The sequence below is a fragment of the Miscanthus floridulus genome, chromosome 3 (genome assembly GCF_019320115.1).
Source record: "Miscanthus floridulus cultivar M001 chromosome 3, ASM1932011v1, whole genome shotgun sequence".
NCBI lineage: Eukaryota > Viridiplantae > Streptophyta > Magnoliopsida > Poales > Poaceae > Miscanthus > Miscanthus floridulus.
The window spans coordinates 149375087-149395342 of NC_089582.1; the positions used below are offsets into that span (position 1 = coordinate 149375087).

The 20256-nt window shown below is 46.1% G+C and overlaps 1 protein-coding gene across 1 annotated transcript; it reads left to right on the forward strand.

The window, feature by feature from the left end:
* The first annotated feature begins 17580 nt into the window (after positions 1-17580).
* On the forward strand, positions 17581-19920 carry LOC136547506 (NAC domain-containing protein 87-like). Its single transcript, XM_066539447.1, has 3 exons — positions 17581-17930; positions 18114-18391; positions 18686-19920. Exons 1-3 carry the CDS (start codon positions 17723-17725, stop codon positions 19214-19216), a joined length of 1017 nt encoding a protein of 338 aa, XP_066395544.1. The 5' UTR covers positions 17581-17722; the 3' UTR covers positions 19217-19920.
* Positions 19921-20256: the final 336 nt, after the last annotated feature.

Consider the following 20256-nt stretch of genomic DNA (forward strand, 5'->3'; position numbering starts at 1 on the left):
GCAATAAAAAAGAAAAACAAGACGTAATTAGAAATAGGTGCAAAAATGAATAAAATATAATTACAAAAAACATAGTAATACATGTATTAGAAATATATGCAAAAATGAACAAAACATAATTACAAAAAACATAGTATTACATGTATTAGAAATAATCTTCATGATTGAGATTAGTTGGATCATAGGTCTCGTCATCACTATCAACATTGTCCAACTCATCAACACTATCCGAAGGAGGAATGTTGTCTTCATTGTCATTGCCTAAACGTAATCGCTCAAGCATTTGTATGTCCTTCAGATTTCGCACCTCGTCTCCAGCGTCCTCATCATCATCCATTTCATTGTCTACTTCCATTCCTATCTCTTCGGTTAAGTCTATGTCAAACCTCCCTTGTAGCCCCTCTTCTTGATAGAACTCTCCATCATATGTGTTTGGGTTGAAGTTGTAATCTTTATCATTTGGGACAGGTAGTTTACCGTGTGGAAATACCTTGTGCACAATAGACCAACCCTTAAAATGCTCGGCGTCTTTGCACGCGTATGACGTATAATAAACCTGGATGGCCTGTTGAGCCACAATGTAGACATCTTTTCCTGGATAGACGGAATCATGTCGAATCTAGACTAGCCCAAGCTTAGGGGTCTGTCTCATTACTCCAGGATGAAACCAGTGGCATTTGAATATGATAGGAGTAAGAGGTTTGAAACCATAGAATGATAGTTCATAGATTTCTTCAATTCTTCCATAATAGTCAAGTCCGTTAGTGCTGGGCATAATAACTCCGTTGTTTGTGGTTTTTTGATTGGGCCGACTCTGCTCGTAGCTTGCTATGTGAAAATGATATCCATTCACGTCAAAACCGGTAAATGACTTGACCCTAACGGCACAGCCATTTGCAACTTGTCTCAGCTCATCACTTATAGGCGCATCAGTTTGGGCTTTCTGTTTGAACCAACAAATGAAATCAGGGCTCTCTGGTCTCGCACCCTGTGAAAGAAGGGTATCATTTTCTTGCAGGGTAGGTTGCCTTGATCCATGCCAGGATTGATGAAGAAATTCCCCGTACCAACGAGAAATAAGGGGGTTGGACGAAGAAACAAGGACATACGGTGAAATAAAACAAGTTCGTTTAGAACTTACCCAATGAACGGCTGCACCTCGACAAGGTTGGTCAACACATATAGCATGATACTACGCCACTCTTCATTTTTCAATTGCTTAGTGGTCGATGCACTTGTGCTTCCGAGTTGCCCTTGGAAAAGGCTGAGGTTCGATTCATTTTCGCTAGCATTGTAACGAGGGGGTGGATTATAAACGCTAGGAAGGTTCTCAGTGTAGTATTTCTCTATGAAGTTCGACACCTCCTTTAGAATGTATGCCTCTGCAATGGAAGCCTTAATTTGGGCTTTATTTCTACATTTTTTGCGAAGAGTCTTCAGACATCTCTCGATTGGATAGCACCAACGGTCCTGCACGACCCTCCCCCATCCGTGCCTCATACGGGAGGTGCACAATCAAATGCTGCATCGGCAAGAAGAAGTCGGGTGGAAAGATCTTCTCCAACTTATAGAGCAACACTGGGGTCGCTTTTTTCAAGTAATCAATGATGGTCCAAGAGAGCTCCTTGGCACAAAGCTGGCGGAATAAGTAGCTCAACTCTGCCAGCACTTGCCAGACATGCTCTAAGACATAGCCTCGAACCATCGCCGGAAGAAGCCGCTCAATCCATATGTGGTAGTCATGACTCTTCATCTCGTTGACTCATAGAGTGCCTAAGTTCACTCCCCTCTTTAGATTCACTACATACCCATCAGGGAACATTAGCATCTGGATCCATTCAAGTACTTCCCTCCTTTGGTCATTTTTCAAGATGAAATCGGCCTTAGGCCTTCTCTAGGTCTTGCCGCGACTAGGAGGCTGCATCTCTTGATTTGGTCTATCGCACAACATTGCCAGGTCCACTCTAGCCTTAGGGTTGTCTTTAGACTTTTTAGTGTCCATGAGTGTTGCCCAAAGTGCCTCGGCGACATTCTTTTCAGTGTACATTACATCAATGTTATGTGGTAGAAGAAAGTCATCGAAATAGGGGAGCCTCGTCATGCCTGAGATATGAGTCCACATATGTTGCTCACCATATCCCACAAAACCACCTTCTTCATTGGGCACGAGAGCATCTATCTGAGCATGAACCTCGGCACCAGTCATCATCTGTGGTGCAGGGTTTGTCACTTTGACACCTTTCATAAAGTTCTTGATGTCTTGTCTGAATGGATGGTCAAGAGGTAGGAATTGACGATGTCTATCGAACGACGAATACTTGCCACCCTTCTGCAACCAAATGAACCTCACACCTTCCTTGCATATTGGGCATGGGAACTTCCCATGAACACACCAGGCGTAGAATATCCCATACGCCAGGAAGTCATGCAGGGAGTAGTGGTACCAAACGTGCATTTTGAAGGTTGTCTTTGTAGCTCGATCGTATGTCCATACCCCTTCGTCCCAAGCATGGACCAATTCATCAAACACGGGCTGCATGAACACACCCATATTACTCCCTGGGTGTCTAGGAATTATCAACGACAAGAATACGTTATGTCATTGAAAGGAGACACTGGGGGGAGATTAAGGGGGATAACGAAGATGGGCCAACATGTGTATGGGGCAGCCATCATTCCATAAGGATTGAACCCATCTATTGCCAGCGCGACACGTACATTATGAGCCTCATCTGCTTTGTCACGATGTTTGTCATTAAAGCGGATCCAAGCTTCACCGTCGGATGGATGTACCATCTTATCAGGATTGTACCATTTGCCATTTTTGTGCCATGTCATCTGTTTCGCGGATTCCTCGGTCATGTATAGCCATTGGATCCTCGGTAGGAACGGAAGGTACCATAGGATTTTCATGGGGATCGTAAGTTGCCTCTTCTGGCCATCATCAGAGTCTACCTCTAGGTACCTAGAGGATTTACACTTTGGACAGAACTTTGCATGCTCGTGTTCTTTCCTAAATAGGACGCACCCCTTCGGACAAGCATGTATCTGCTCATATGGCATCTTAAGTGCATGAAGGAGTTTCTGTGACTCGTACATGCTCTTTGGCAGAATGTGGCCCTTTGGAAGTAGGGTGCCAATCATGGCCAACATCTTATCGAAGCCTTCTTGACTCAAGTTTAACTCGGACTTCAACCCCATTAAGCATCCAATGGCATCCAGTTGAGACACCGTTGACCGATTGTGAAGGGGTTTCTGTGTCGAGTCCATCATGTCATAGAACGCCTGTGCGGCTGCCTCCATCTCCTCCTTCTCACATCCCTCATCAAACTATCCTTGGTGAAAGTCAACTAACACGTCTGCTACCCCGGCATTAGCATCAAAAGCCTCCACCCGTGGTCTCACCACCTCCTCTCTCATACGATGGGCTTCAGCATGGTGGACCTACTAGGTGTAGTCCGGCATAAATCTATTCTTCACAAGATGTTTACCCATTTCCACCTTGTTTACCCTTCTCCTGTTTCCACATTTGCTATAGGGACACAAAACTAGGCAATGTTCTTTAGCAGCCTTGCCAAATGTACTGTTCAAGAAAGCATTGGTCTTGTTCATCCATTCATCGGTGTAATCACTCTGACTTCTCCGGCTCGTGTACATCCACTGACGGTCATCCATCCTCTAACATATGTATCACCGAGCCAAGTAACTATCAATTGAATCTACATGGTGTTCCTATTGTCTAATAGGTGAGGATAGGTCATAATCCCATCCATGGATGTGTAGATGAGGTTAGTCTCCATGCTCTACTCCTATCCGAGATAGAATTTCGGTGGCACCTCCCCGCTGTTCTCCAGATACACGTCCTACCAAAGAAGAGTATGTATCCGGAGAACAACAGGGAGGTGATGCCAAAACTCTATCTCGGATCAGAACAAACTATGAAAACTAACACATCTACGCATCCGCAAGCTATCCAAAAAACGTGGATAATCCAAAACAGATACGGTCATAGATATACAAAGATCTGCATACCTCCAACCGTATCTCTTTCGAACAGGAGACGCCTAACTAGGTTACGCAATCTATGACCATGATACGAAAAGAGGGGTTATACCTAGGGTGGCGGTGGAGTTAGGCTAGCGGGGCCATGGTGGGTCGGTGCAGTGGCGAGGTGACGCGGTGCAGGCAGACCCGCAGCGGCGAGGAAGATGATCAGGGTCACCGAGAGACTCCGGCTCGGCTGCGACGGCTCTTCTTTGCAAAAAAAAGAACAAAATACTATCTTAGTTTAAAATTTTGGCAGAACCTCCCCTGCACGGTGAGGTATCCAAAACCTACAAAAAAATATATGGCACGATGGCCGACAACCACATATACATATGCATTCAATTCAACATATCATTGCCAAGTCACATTCATCCACCACCGCCGCCGCCGCCGCCACTCTACTCTTCTACTACTACAACCACCACCACCACCGCCACCCTACTCTTCTACTACTACAACCACCACCACCACCACCACCACCACCTATTACTACTACTACCACCACAACCACCTACTATACTACTACTACCACCACAACCACCTACTACTACTACTCTACCAAACTCTACTTCTACTAAAACATACTACCACTGCTACTCTACTACTCACCTATGGTGTTGGGGGCTGGGAGGGCGTCGGGTCGGTCGAGGCGCGTCGGGGATGAGGAGAGGATGGCCGCGGTGGTCGGGGGCATGCCGAGGATGGCCAGGGTCACGCTGAGAGGGCCGGGGGTGGTGCTGCCGTGGGCCAGGACGCGGGCCGCAGGGTTGGAGCGACGGGCATGGGGCGGCGTGCACCGGTGGGCCACAGTGTCCAGGGCGGCCAGCGGGTGAAGGCGGTGGGGGCACGCCGTTGGGCGCATGTCGATGGGGTGGGGCAGGTGGGGGCGCGTCGACGGGCGGGGCGGGCAAAGGCGGTGGGGGCACGCCGGCGGGGGGCACACCATCGTGCGTGGGTGGGGCGGGACAGCGGGCCAGCCAGCACGGGGCGGCGTGGTGTGGGGCAGGGCAGGGTGGGGCGGCGCGGGGTGGGGCGGGGCAGGGTGGCGTGGGGCGGGGCAGGACGGCATGGGGCAGGGCGGGGCGGGGCGGCGTGGGCCAGGGCGCCGCGGTGCGGGGCGGCACGACGTGGGGTGGGGCAGGATGGCGGGCCGGCCGGCGTGGGACGGGGCGGGACGACGGCGCGCGTGTGTGCGTGTGTGCGTGTGTGGGAGGGAGGAAGGTAACTGTTGGCTAGTTTGAGTGTGGTTGGCCCATTTGTCGAGTGCCCCAATCTGGCACTCTGTAAAGGACTAGGGCTGCCGGTTTGCCAAGGCCAGTTCAGGGCACTCGGCAAATGTGTTTCCTTTTTTTGAAATATAAACCCTAAACCGCACTACATCGTATTTTTTTTAAAAAATACCACTTTGCCGAGTGCCGGGCAGAGAGGCACTCGACAAACTTTTAAAAAAAATTGGCATGCTCTTTGCCGAGTGTCCCCACGGATACTCGGCAAAGGGAACACTTTGCCGAGTGCCTGACATCTAGCACTCGGCAAAGAGCATGTTTGCCGAGTGTTAAAAGATGACACTCGGGAAACCAATTTTTTTTGTATTTTGACCTCCAAACTTTTTCTATAGTCCTCTTACAGTACTTGGTACTCCATGTCAAAATTTGGTACATTTCACAAACTGTTTGCTATATTTAGTTAATTTATTTCATTTAATTGATTTTTTTGGAAAATACAAATTTGAACTGCACGTGCATCGAATAATGGAATTTAATGATTCAAAAAAATGTTATTCATGGTATTGAGTGTAGTGTGAGGCCGTATCCAGGAATGGACCCGAAATTTTGAACATCTTGTTCACGAAACATGACCACGAACCTACGGACGAATTGTTTTTAAATTCTATAAAATGCAAACGAAGTCCGAAAATCATGAAACTTGTTGAGATGTCATAATATCGTATGTGGATGATGTGATAAAATTTGAGAAGGTTTGGTGCACGTTATCACGTACGATGCTTACAAACCAGGACATCTCCACATGTGAAATTTTGGGTCCATTCCTGGATACGGCCTCACACTACACTCAATACCTTGAATATCATTTTTTGAATCATTAAATTTCATTATTCGATGCACGTGCAGTTCAAATTTGCATTTTCCAAAAAAAAATCAATTAAATGAAATAAATTAACTAAATATAGCAAAAAGGCATAAAATGTACCAAATTTTAACATGGAGTCTCATGTATTGTAGGAGGACTCGAGAAAAATTTTGGAGTTCAAAAGTGGAAAAAAATAGTTTGCCGTTATTCTTTGTCGAGTGTCAGGGTATGGCACTCGGTAAAGAAGTGGTTTGCCGAGTGCCTACCCGCTGGCACTCAGCAAACCTGAACGGCAGACGGTGGCCGTTACCTAACATCGCTTTTTGTTGAGCGCCAGGGTTTGCCGAGTGCCTGACACTCGGCAAAAAGGGCCTTTGCCGAGTGTATATCGTTGCTGAGTGTGGCACTCGGCAAAATAGCTCTTTGCCGAGTGCCCAACTTTTAGCCCTCGGCAAAGAAAGTTGCACTCGACAAAGGATCTGTTTCCCGTAGTGGGAGCTAGGGAACGCCGAGGCGAGTGTACACGCTTCCAACTACCAAGCTTCACACGGATACTGCAATATATCCCACGTGCATTCTGTTCGCGTGCGTGTTCCATGTGTACTTTGGGCGTGTTTGGTATGCGGCCTGCAAGTCAGGCCCAGGCCAATCATAGCCGGGCTGAAAGGGTGCAAGGCTCCTTGTTTGGTTACATGTACCAAACGGACCAGGCCCAGCAAAGATTGTGTTTGATTCTACATTAGGGAGCCAGTCCCAAGACCAACTAACTTTAACTGCCATTCCGAGATCATGTTTGATCCTGGGCTAGGCCAGCAACCATGGAAAATAGCATAGAAATGAACAATAGTTTGGATGTAGGTAAGAGTAATTCAACATCACATAACCAACAGGCCTCAAACAAATTAGGTAATTAACCATGGAGTCATAACTGCTCTAACTTTACAAAGTACCAATGATTCAAGGCAAAACAACAACATCAACAGCCTAATCAGTAAGCAGCAATACTTGATCAATAGATATGAGATAGGTAATAGAAATGGATTACACAAATTAGTAAGTGGGGCAGCTCATCCATCATCTAGTTCTAGTCATCACAGGCCTAAGTGGGGCAGCCGTAGTGCCCAGTATTGCCCACCTTCATCCATAGTCCAAATAGCAAGATAGCAAGTGAGATGATTAACACATTCTTCCAACAACCAGCCTTACCATTACCATTAGAAGGAGTAATGCTTTGAGGACAAGCATCCTGAGGAACCGGATCATAGGGGAGGGGAGCTGCTGCTCCTAGAGATGCATTGGCATCTCTCACTGATGCATGAAAATCTCTTAACATTTTGTGTGGGTTGTGTTTCCTACCCTCAAAAGCCTGCTGCATGTGTCTAGGTACCCTTGCCAACATATGGGTGCCATCAATGGCACCAATGCAGTCCTAAATTAACAAGTACTAGTGCAATAAGAACAGTGTGTGACAGCTCCATTTAGTTATGTCGGTGCAAAAAGTGACCAACAAGTAAATATTTATTGTTTTGCCGTACGTTGTGATTGGATGTGACCTAGCACTCAATAACATAGTGTTTATATTGGTTCAGGTAACGTGCCCTACGTCCAGTTTGAGTCGGTCGATGACTTTATTCCTGAGCCCAGGTGCTCAAAGTTTGTTGTGGGGTTACAAACGAGTGGGAATAAGATGGGGGTGTTAGAAATCTAATCTGACTCTAGACCGAAGGGCTAAGAGTGACGGGAGCTCCTATGTGAGCTAAGTATTAGAACATATGCTTTGTGTAGCTTTAGAGTTCTAGAGCTGTGAAGCTATTCTACTGCTCAAAATGTCTAAAGCTAGCAGAGAGAGAGTCGGAATGATCCATTGTTGTTGGTAGAGAGCGCATCCCCTTTTATAGATGAAGGGGATGGCCTTACAAGAGAAAGAGAGAGAGAGAGAGAGAGTGTGTGTGTGCCCTAGTCTTGTTGCCCATGCCGTCGGGTACAAGACAGTTTGTTGGCGCCCACAATATTATTGATGCCCAGATACATGTGGCAGGCTCCATCGTGTTCTTCTGGTATGGTAAATGTCGGCGCCTATAACATTGTTTGTGTTCTGACATGCCTGGAAGGCTGCAAAGTACCCTTCTAGCATGGCCTGATAGTACTATCATGCAGGTGTGCAGGGTACGGTCCTCGGTATTGCGGTTGACTTGAGCGCCTTGCCTTATCTGCTCTGCCTGATTCTTGGGTCCTCATCGAGCGGGCGTCCTCGATCAGTTGTTCCTAGTTGGCTCTGACTGCGTCGGTCGAAGAAGAGCTGTAAGCAAAGGTTCGGTGTATTCCCGGTCGGAGAAGCGGGTCAAAGTCGGAAGTGAGCGTCGTCCCCTCCACGACAGGCCTTCCGATTGGAGAAGCGGGTCGAAGTCAAAAGCGAGCATCGTCCCCTCCACGACAGGCCTTCTGGTCGAAGAAGTGGGTCGGAGTCGGAAGTGAGCATCGTCCCCTCCTTAGCCAGGCCTTCCAGTCGGAGACTGGATCACTCTTCTGGCCTATCGTGAGGTATCTAGGCCGACCCAGGAGTTGCGCGTTGTTTGTAATGACATTTGCTGGGCCACGCTTTTGCTGGGAAGCGAGCCCATTAGGGACCCCAGGTTTATGAACCCGACAGGATCGTCCCCTCCACGATAGGCCTTCTAGTTGGAGAAGCGGATCGGAGTCAGAATCGAGCGTCGTCCCCTCCACAACAGGCCTTCCGGTCAGAGTCAGAAGCAAGCGTTGTCCCCTCCTTGGCTAGGCCTTTCGGTCGAAGACTGGATCGCTCTTCTGGCCTGTCATTAGGTATCGGGGCCAGCACAGGAGTTGCACGTCATTTGTAATGATGTCTGCTGGGCCACACTTTTGCTAGGAAGCGGGGCCATTAGGGACCCCAGGTTAATGAACCCGATAAGTTAATTATTAACAGTGAAATTTATAATTACCTAAAAGTAAGGGTTCCATCTATGGCTACCAAGGATCTTTGGATGAATGCCATGTGTATGAGGCTTAATCTTTTCACTTCTAAGCTCACCAACAACATACAAAACTTGGTGAAAGTGCTTATAGATAGTCTCAGTTGATCTCCTAAAGGCCTGGTGAACTAACCTAAAGCTTTGGTTGTGTTCAACAACATGAAGGAACATTGCAACCTGCTCCTTAACTGTGCACTAAGCCTTTTCAGGTACAAGGCCCCTATCTCTAAAAAGGTTATAGAGAGAGAAAAAAGGAGCTCTGGTTATCCTTATCAGGGATAGACAGTCTGCATCTGTGGAGTTGAAAATGGCTTGTAAGGTCTACTTCCTATGCAGCTCAACATCACTCCTAAGTGGTACAACAAAGGGTCTGGTTCTGGCCTGGACCTCCTAAGCCTAGTGACAACATAAGACACCATAACAACTACCAAGGCAGCAGCTTGATTGGCCATCGACTCACGGTTTTGGGCCGAATTCATCTACATGCATGAACATTCAAGACAAATAGAGTTCAATTGACCCTGGCTGGCCTCAACATGGATGTGTAATCAGTAAAAAACAGTAGGCACGGCTGCATGATTGAACATGCCTTCCTGTGCAATGGACATCATCATCGATCATAATAATAGGTAAACAAAAAGCATGAAACCATACTGAAGTAAGAACAAACGAACATTTGAAGCCAAACCCTAAATCCAACATCACATAACCAATCAACCAGCACCAACTGCTCAGATAAGCCACAAAGACAGCACCTTGTAGAAGTAAACCGAAACCCTAGCATCATCAAATCAAAGAGTACGTCGATTGGGGGTGGATTTCACCTTGGGGTGGTCGACGAAGCAAACGCCAAGCGAACAACAGAGAAGAAGACGACGAGGTGACGAAGAAGAAGCAGATCTCGACGGAGAGGAAGCAGATCCAGTACACAGCACCACCATGTGCACCACCAAAACCGAGGAAGACGAAGGAAGAAGACGACCACCTCCCGGAGTCCCAGCTATGAAGGTGGTGTGGAGCCGCGTTCAACCAGATCCGAGGCGAGGGAACGGAGAGGAAGCCCGCCGAGGAAGCCCGCCGCCTCGCCGGACACCACACCTCAACACACCGCCGGTCTCTCACGGGATTTGGTGGAGAAGCAAGGGAGAAGAAGGAGAGGAGCTCAGCGCCGGAGGGGCCGCTTATAAAGGCGGCGGATTTCACCGGTAGCAGAAGCGCGCGCGGAGGTTTCACCCTTCCCGCTCGAGCCCGCTTGAGACAGCCGCCACCGTCGAAATCGCCCCCGAAATCACCCGCGAGGAGCCACGCGCAGCCGAGCCCTAGAAAAACGGAGGGGAGAAACGTTTCCCTAGAGCCAAGCTGCGGTTGTGCTTTGAGCAGCGTGCGAGCCGGGCTGAGAGGTGGCCCATGGACATCAAACATGCGCACTGCAGCTGGGGGTGCAGCCAGGCTGTCGGGCCAGCGCTCCAAACATGCCCTTTCTAAATAAGGTAAAACTCACTCACCGCGTCTTCCAATTCCAATCGCACCCAACACCCCTGTGTCAAGGTTTGCAAGCCTATCTAGGGGTGTGTGTGGTCCAAAGGATATGTCTAGATAAGAGAGGGTGATCCATGTATAAGTATTGTTTGGTTCGCGGAGAACTTGATATGGGTAAGCGTTAAAAGAATATCCTCTGGAGATGCTAGATGAGTGGAGTATGTTCTTAAAAATCTACTACTAAACAAACTCATCCACGTTTTCTAATCTCGGTCATTAGTAACTAGATTAAGGATTATTAATATATTGCATTGTCTCTTAGTAAATGTAATGTAAATATTAGTTTTGATAAGTGGTAGTACGTTGAAAAGGTGCATGATTTGGCTCCCAATCAATGCAGTAGTGCCGAGTAACATATTTTATTTGTAATTAGTAATTACCATGTCAAAAATAGTGTTAATCACTACCGGAAACCGGCATTTTGCCGAGTGTATTTTATCGGGCTTGCCGAGTGCCAAATAAAATACACTCGGCAAAAAAAATACTCGACAAAATGCGTCTTTGCTGAGTGCCTTTTTTCTGGCACTCGGCAAATATGTATTTTACTGAGTGCTATTTTTTGGCACACGGCAAAATGCGTCTTTGCCGAGTGCCTTTTTTCTGGCACTCGGCAAATATGTATTTTGCCGAGTGCTATTTTTTTGGCACACGGCAAAATGCGTCTTTGCCGAGTGCCTTTTTCTGGCACTCGGCAAATATGCATTTTGCCGTGTGCATTTTTTTTGGTCCTCGGCAAATCAGTTTTTCAAAGCAATTTTTGAGGCCCTAAATGAATTCAAATGAAAAACTTTTCAACTACAAAGTTGTATAACTTCTCAAGATCTACAAAGTTTATTTTGGTTATTTCTTCATTTGACAAAGCGACAATAACGTTGTTCATAAAATCTGCATCTCTCATATTAGTTTCATGAAAGTAGAACAGAGATATATAAGATTTGTAAACAATGTAACTACCACTATGTCGGATGAACAAATGACCAAAATAAACTTTGTAGATCTTGAGAAGTTATGAAATTTTGTAGTTGGCAACATTTTGATTTGAAATCATCTTATCATGCAAAAACGACGTTTAAATTTGAAATTTTTAAAATTTAAATTTTTCAAAAGACTTCGGATGGAAAAACTTCCTAAATGAAATTATAGATCTCCAAAAGTTATGAAACTATGTAGTTGACAATTTTTTTATTTGAAATCATCTTATCATGCAAAACTATGTTTGAATCTCTCAAATTTGAAATTTGAATTTTTCAAATGACCTCGGATAGAAAAACTTCCTAAATGAAAATTGTAGATCTCAAAAAGTTATGAAACTTTGTAGTTGACCACTTTTTTATTTGAATTCGTTTAGGGTCTCAAACAAGCAATTTACTCTTGGTTTAGTATAATATATGAGGATAGATAACGGAATCTAGACACAAGTGATAGTGTAGTGCAGTGGTAGAGCAGCAGACACCTAAAAAAAATTTGAAAACTTCTACTATTATTTTTGGGTTTTTCGCATTTTTATTTTGCTGAGCGTAAATCTTTGCCGAGTGGCCGATAAAAAGCACTCGGCAAAGAAGCATTTGCCGTGAAGAAATATACCGACAGCTCTTTGCTGAGTGTAGCACTCGGCAAAGGCTTTGTCGAGTGCAAAGCCTTCTTTACCAAGTGCAATTGCACTCGGTAAAGCACGCGTCTATTATAGTGAATGCATATATATATTACAAGTAGTATATAACTCGTTGTTGTTTTTATAAAAATAAATAAAAACACTCCACATCTAGTCAACTACTCCAGTCTCGTCTCATCCATTCTTATCCATCCAATCCAACTATAAAAAGGTACGTAGTTTGTTCTATCCATCCACGAAACAGTTGCCGTAGATAGATGATCTTATCATAAATCGATAACTATATATCTGTATCATTTCTAAATTTACCCTCAATCAAAGCAAATACACGGATATGGAAGGGCAGCAGCCAGAAAGGGCGCGAAACAGCAGTGGTCATTATGCCTATCTTCATGTCAAACCTCTGAGAAGCAGCAATGGTAGTAATCCTTGTTTATTCCTTTGTTCAGGACCGGATCGGCATCGGAAGAGAAAAAGGGAGCAATCATGCTCATGCATACATCATCCGGCCAAGGAAACGAAAAAGCAGTAATGGGCGGTGCTGCACTAGCCTTACGAGAGAGAGAGAGAAAAAAAAAACCCCCCACCCGTACTACTAGTACTACGTAGGGAGGAAGGCTTGTTCACCCGCCATATATTCCCCCTCTCTGTTCCTGCCCTTTGAGTTCAAGCAAATTCTTGCCATCCTCTCCTCTGCGACGATCATGCCAAGCCACATAAACCAAATCCTGCCCCAATTTTTAAATCCTTGTCCGGCCGCCCGGCCTTTGCATTGGAGTAAAACATTTCCACGGAATCTTCCGATCATCTACCAGTTCAATTCCCCCGGAGCTTAGCTTATTCGTTTCTCAATGCCACATTGCCAATTTTATATATCTATATGTATATATAATATATATAATGTACTGCCCCTATGGGCGGGCTAGTGCGAACGAGACTTTGGTTCCAATTCATATATCTATATATATGTATTATGTATGTATACGATCGTGATCGTCCTGAGAGACGAATGAACACTGAATACTTACAGGCGCTAGCCTTTTTAGTTTAATGGCGACGGCAGGTACAGTGTTGCTGTCGAAGAATGATGAGCAGGACTTGTCCGCGTTTATGGAAACCGATAATGATCGACGTGATAGCTGACAGTTGACCACAGCTGAGGTTATATTCTCTCTCTCGCAGGAACCTTCCACTCATATACACTGCGTGGCGGTCCTGTACATAAATTTTTTCGTAGTGGCAGAGCTCCTATCTTTGTTTTTAAAAAAAATACTGTGTGACGGTAATAATCTCTCAAATACCTTGCCCCCCCCCCCCCCCCAAAAAAATCTTAAAGACATTATGCCACCTATTAATCAAACAAGTGTTTCATTCTCAGTAGTCAGCAGCAGGGCTGGCTCACCTTCAATTTTGGTTCAGCAGTTCATTCTTAACAGGATCGGAGCAGATCCATCAAGATATATATCAAGAAAAAAATGTACAAGGATCGTTCTCATCTTCTAATAACAATAATAATATACTCTAACACTCCCTCTATTTGTTTATACTTATACAGTTATACCCCGTGTTCTCCTCCTATTGGCTATTGGGACTAGAACGCTCATTATTCTCGTCTTCTAACCTGGGCCCCTAGTAGCTCTGAACAAGTCAACGACGTGCTGCATTCTGACTTTGTGCTAAGCTGGCGAAATTATTTCTGGGTTGCATGCTAATATATAATCAATTAAAAATTATTTCAATATTGATTCCCTGTAAAAAAAATATATACAGATGACCATTCGCTCCACTTTATTAAAAAAACTATGCATTTGGCTTAATTACTGGCGTTGATATGAATATTCCAGCTTTAAAGATGCACTATCGAAGCGGCTGACCAATGAAGAAATTTCAGGGTCATGATTTCCCTGTTTCAAACTGTACCTAGCTAGCTTGCTCATGACATTCATAAGTCATGGACTCATGCATGCATATGTGGCACAACACTATTTTTTTGTGCAGTAATCAGGCACGCTAAATATTTTCCATTCCATTCTTAAGAACTTCGTAGGTTCACGTTCTGACTGGAGCTGACAAGGCACACAATGGATATATGCCAATCCTGTCATGAGTGACGCAGCGCAAGAAGAATTTCGTGGCGTCACATAATGGAGCTGATGACAGTTTTTCTTAGCGAGCACTGCATCTTGGAATGTATCAGAGATATCAGACAAGAATGTGTGAGCAAGGTCATGAATGACATTATTTTCCAAGATATGGTCTTTGCATAATAAAAGATTGAGTTGGATGTTTCTGGCTCATCTGCATATAAACTAATAATCACACGATATAATATAAGCCTATTTTTTGTATTTATTAAATGGACGGCATGGCATTTGTCCTGATGATAATATACACTATATATCACTCTAGGGACCAGGGTGGATATATACATACACATGTCATGTGAATATCTTCCCGGTACTAGTATAATAATATTCTTGTATAATAGGAGTACTACTACTAGTGGATGATATCAACTATACACAAAGAGAGAGTGCTCTATTATTGTTGAAATTTTGGTGCAAGCCAATTACCGCGTATTGTCCGTGTATTCCACTTGTATACTTATGCGAGATTAATATCATTTCAAATAGATAGCTACCAAGGTCTGCATTAAAGGAACCCAGAAACAATTTACGAGCAACTAGGCAGAGTTTTAGTAACAATAAGTAGGCCCGGATATTCGGCATCACACCGAATACCGATGCAGAAAAAAATAACATGGCGTGAAAAAAATCTAAATCCTCAATCAAGTGAGCTAACAGATCCATATATGCCTTGATGGCATTGCACTTGTCTCATTACTTTTTCCCTTGTGGGGGCAATACCTGTCAATGATAGGGCAGAGAGGCTCGGTGAGAAAAGGATATAGGCTTTGGATTCCCATGCCACCTCAGCAATTAGACAAAACCAGAATTTCCTGGCTTATTATGGTCTGACCACAGATCATGAGTAAATTATCATGCCTTTTGTCCCGGTGATAATACGTGGCTTGCCCACATATATTAATATTATGAGTAAATATGTGGTTTGGCCACATATTATGAGTATACGATATATATAGCCCAGGAGTGTGGTATATACATATGCCCTATATGAACAACTCTTAAGCCTCGTACTTCATGGTATCTTCAGGGTATCTTCTCGTACAATTAAGCCCCGTACTACTAGATCACAACAATTAAGGGTGCTCTATAGTATTAATATTTTTGTGCAAGTCATGTACTGCATATTATCCATGTATTCTAGCTATATTATGAGTATATTATATATAACCCTAGAGTGTGGTATATACACATATCCTATGTGAACATATCTTAAGCTAGGTACTTCATGACTAAGTATTAGGTATCTTCGTATACAAGAATACTACAGTATAACAATTAGAGTCCACTATTATTGTTGAGATTTCCGCATAGTGAACTCCCATTTATTTTTTGTGTATTCACACTATCTAATTCTGCAAGATTAGTATATTTAGGGACTTTGAATTTACGCTTTGGCGTGGCAAAAAAGGGGCTACAACAACTAGCATAACCGTTGGCCTAAATAGAGCCATGTCTAATGGCATTAATATTTCACTTGTCTTCCATTCAAAAGTTTCTTTCACTTTTGACTTTGAATTTACGCTTTGGGGAGGTAAAAAGGGGCTCTATTGATATGCGCTACGGCAAGTGGCGTAACCGTCAGCCTAAATAGAGGCATATCTAATAGCATTAATATTTCACTTTCATGCATCCATTCAAAAAAAAATCTTTCACATTTGACTTTGAATTTACGCTTTACTGTGGTAAAAAAGGGCCTCATTGATATGTGCTACGGCAACCGGTGTAATCGTCGTCCTAAATAGAGGCATGTCTAATGGCATTAATATTTCACTTGTCATCGATTCAAAATTTCCTTTCACATTTGAATTTGAATTTATGCTTTGGCGTGGCAAATAAAAGGGCTTTATTGATATGCGCTACGGCAACTGGCCTAACCGTCGGGCTAAATAGAGGCATGTCTAATGGCATTAATATTTCAATTGTCTTCCATTCAAAAGTTTCTTTTACATTTGACCGCTAATATATTTTTGTATAGATTGTGTTATTAAAATCCTGAAAATTAAGAGATCGTGCAAGTGTTTTGTAATACAAATCTATACATATATTATGCGTGCAGTGTCTTCTCCAAGCTAAAAAATGTAAGAGTCATTCGGTATTTGCCATAAACAATGTTTTTCCATACCCGGAGGGAGCACATTTTTCCGTGTAGGGACAGCAGTCTCTCTCTCTCTCTCTCTATATATATATATATATATATATATATGTGTGTGTGTGTGTGTGTGATAGGACAGGGAGTCTTGGTGAGAAAAGGATATGTGCTTTGGACTCACACACGCCTCCAAATCCAAAACCAAAATTTCCAAGCTTGTGGTTCAGCCGCACCACATACGGCGGCCTCCACTGCAAAACAAACCCGCTATACGTTAAAACCTCGCTGTTATTTGCCGGTGTCTTTCAGACGAGCAGCAGTGATGACGACCACAGCAGGGGGGATAATCTAAACAAAAATCCTCTCTCGCTCGCGCACGGCTGAATCACCGCCAGCGCACAAAAAAAGGCAAGTTGCTAGTAAGAAATTACTAGAATTATGTTGCGATGCGATTCCAGTTCAGTTCAAGTCGTGTGTTGAATTTTTCTCGCCGCAAAGATAAGCACTAGTAGTAGCAGCTCATTTGCGCCCTATTCGCTTAGCTGATAAGTCATGGCTGAAAATACTGTAAGCAGCTGATTTGTTGTGAGAGAAAAATACTGATCGTTGACTGAAAAAATACGACTTATAAGCCCAGCAAACGGGGCAAAAGCCGTAAGCGCCGTCGTGTACCTGCGGAGCTCCTGAATATTCTGAAACGAACGGGTCCTTTCAAACTTGCCAGGATTATGCTCCAACCCAATACAGGGCAGCAGCTGCTGCTGCTGCGTGAAGCGTGATCGAGAAATGAATTAGCAGTGGGAAAAAGGACGCCGTTAATTGAGTAGTAGAATTAGATTAATCACATAATTAGGCGGCATCATTAGGAGCAGTGATTAATTATTACTACACGCGGAGATTATTTATAACTAAAGGTAATTACGGCGCGAGGAGCTAATTAGCTGCTGTGCGACAGAGGGAGGGCGGGGAGCTTCGGCGGGAAGCTGCCTTCTCCCGCACGGCACTAGAGGCCCCTATAAAAAGGGACCCCCGGCTCTTCCCCCTTTCGCTTCTCCTAAACCCATCCCCTCCCACCATTCCCGATTCCACACCAGAGAAGCTGAGAAGGGAAGGAAGGAAACCAAGAGCGAGCGAGGTCGATCGAGCTCACCGCTCCTGCAGCAGACTAGTAGTACTTGTTCACAAGTGACAAGTTGTTGGAGGAGCCATGGCGTCGGAGGTGTCGTCGGAGACCAACCAGAACCAGGGCGGCGAGGAGGAGACGCGGCTGGAGCTCCCGCCTGGCTTCCGCTTCCACCCCACCGACGAGGAGGTGGTGTCGCACTACCTCACCCACAAGGCGCTCAACAGCAGCTTCTCCTGCCTCGTCATCGCCGACGTCGATCTCAACAAGATCGAGCCGTGGGATCTACCCAGTAAGCACCATCACACAGCATCAGCTCCCTCGCTCTCTCCGAGCTCCGTGGCCGGGTTGTTCGTTCGAGTCCGTCGACCTCGGGTCGATCGATTTGGGATTTACGTATTTGGGAGCGAAATTAAATACATAGAGCGCTGCTAACAACGGCGGCGGCCGGCCGTCGGTTCGTATGCGTACGCAGGCAAGGCGAAGATGGGCGAGAAGGAGTGGTACTTCTTCTGCCACAAGGACCGCAAGTACCCGACGGGGATGCGTACCAACCGCGCCACCGCCAGCGGGTACTGGAAGGCGACGGGCAAGGACAAGGAGATCTTCCGCGGCCACCGCGTGCTCGTCGGGATGAAGAAAACGCTCGTCTTCTACACGGGCCGCGCGCCGCACGGCGGCAAGACGCCCTGGGTGATGCACGAGTACCGCCTCGAAGGAAGCCTGCCGTCCAACCTCCGCCGCGGTGCCAAGGTGTGTACTGTGTACGCACGCAAAAGATCCTCTCGTTTTTTTTTTGTTTGTCTCGATGGACGATATCGCCTTGCTAGCTAGCTCATCATGATCCAAATGATGAGCTGCCGCCCAGCCTCGTGCTCGTCGTGGCCGGGCGGCTGGCGGACCACGCCGCGGCCGCGCGCTCACATGTCAAGATCTCGTTTTTTTTTTCCCTCTCTTCTCCTCCGCCCCTTTCTTTGCACCCTTCCCGGCTGTCCCTGGAGGTTGTTTTCAACGTGCTGTGTTGTCTTGTGTTTGCGTTGCGTGCAGGACGAATGGGCTGTGTGTAAGGTGTTCAACAAAGACTTGGCGGCCAAGGCTGGGCAAATGGCGCCGCTGCACGCCGTCGGCGGCGGCATGGAGCGCAGCGACTCGCTGGCCTTCCTCGACGACCTGGTGTTCGACAACGCCGACCTGCCGCCGCTCATCGACTCGCCGTACGCCGAAGCCGGCCTCATCGTCGACTTCAACAAGGTCGCCGGCGGCGGGGCTTCCAGCTCCTTGTTCGCCGCGGCGGGCACGAGCGACAGCGGCGGGTACCAAGTCGTCAAGGCAGAGCCGCAGCCGCAGCTGCCGGCGGCGAGCAACAACCCCGTGGGCGGCGGGTTGTACTCGTACTCGTACCAGCAGCAGGCCGGGGAGCCGCAGCAGGCCATACGGAGGCACTGCAAGGCGGAAGCGCCGGCGACGCTGCTGACGAGCCCGTCCCGCGGCGGCGAGGCGGGCGCCGACATGTTCCATGTGGACGACCTCCTCCAGCTGGACGGCTTCACGGACTACTCCAACATGTGGATGTTCTAGTTCTAGCTAGGCTCCGATCCGCCCGCCGGCCGGAGTAATACTAGTACTAGTGTGATTTATTTGGTTCGATCGGTTGACGCCGCGGCGGCTGCCGGATCGATTAGTTGGTTGATTTTATTAACTTATTACAGTTGTTGAGGTTTGAGTTGGAGTGCATCATCAGCCGGCCTGCGACATGGATGCAGTCATGGTCGTCGTCGTCGTCATAGGGGAATGGAGGAATGGAAGGCCGGTAGCGCCGATTTGGCATGGACGAGGTCTGATCAAGATGTCCAGACCTCGCCGGCGGCGGCCTCTCGTATGTAGCTCCAGGTTGGTGGTGATTGGTTGGCTAATCTTCATTAGCTAGCTAGGTAGCTAGATATATATGTGTAGCCTAGCTAGAGCTATACTGATTAGCTAGAACAGCAGCAGTGTTGTCGTAACCGCGTCTAGTGTTTGGTCGATAGAAGTATGTGTACATAGTCGCCATCCATCAGCTGATTAGCTAGCAGTAGAGGAGTCGTTGAGTGATGAGCAGAAATGAAGCATGTTGTTGATTGATTGATGGTTATCATTACCGTCTGATTGTGTGCTGAGGTATCATTAGCTAGCAGTATAGGAGTCGTTGAGTGATGAGCGAGCTGCCTAATCATATCGCTGTAATTACCCCCTCTTTGTAAATGTACTCCTTCAATCAATGTAATGAATCCAGTTCCCCTTCTTCTCTGGAGTGACACGATGTGAATTGTATACGAACGCGGTGATAATATACTAGTACGTACCTAGTTACTTTTGGACTAATGAGACCTGAATGAATTCCCCATCATTTGCACTGCAGTGTCATTGGGCAATGCAAGCTGATGGATCGGATCCATCCCGTGCGTGCGCGTGGCGTGATTAGACGTCGTCGTAGACGGGAGCTGTTGATCGATCTGACCAGTGATCACTACTACTAGTACCCATCAGGTGACGAGATGATGCATGAACATCATGTGTACACGGTCCCCCTTCCGAAATCGGCCAACAGGCCTGGGGCCTCGTCAGTTGTCGCGCAGGAA

Coding starts and splice junctions, on each gene's coding strand:
- LOC136547506 (XM_066539447.1), top strand. CDS start 17,723: ATGGCGTCGGAGGTGTCGTCGGAGACCAACCAGAACCAGGGCGGCGAG. Junction 17,931..18,113: donor CGAGCCGTGGGATCTACCCA/GTAAGCACCATC, acceptor ATGCGTACGCAG/GCAAGGCGAAGATGGGCGAG. Junction 18,392..18,685: donor ACCTCCGCCGCGGTGCCAAG/GTGTGTACTGTG, acceptor CGTTGCGTGCAG/GACGAATGGGCTGTGTGTAA.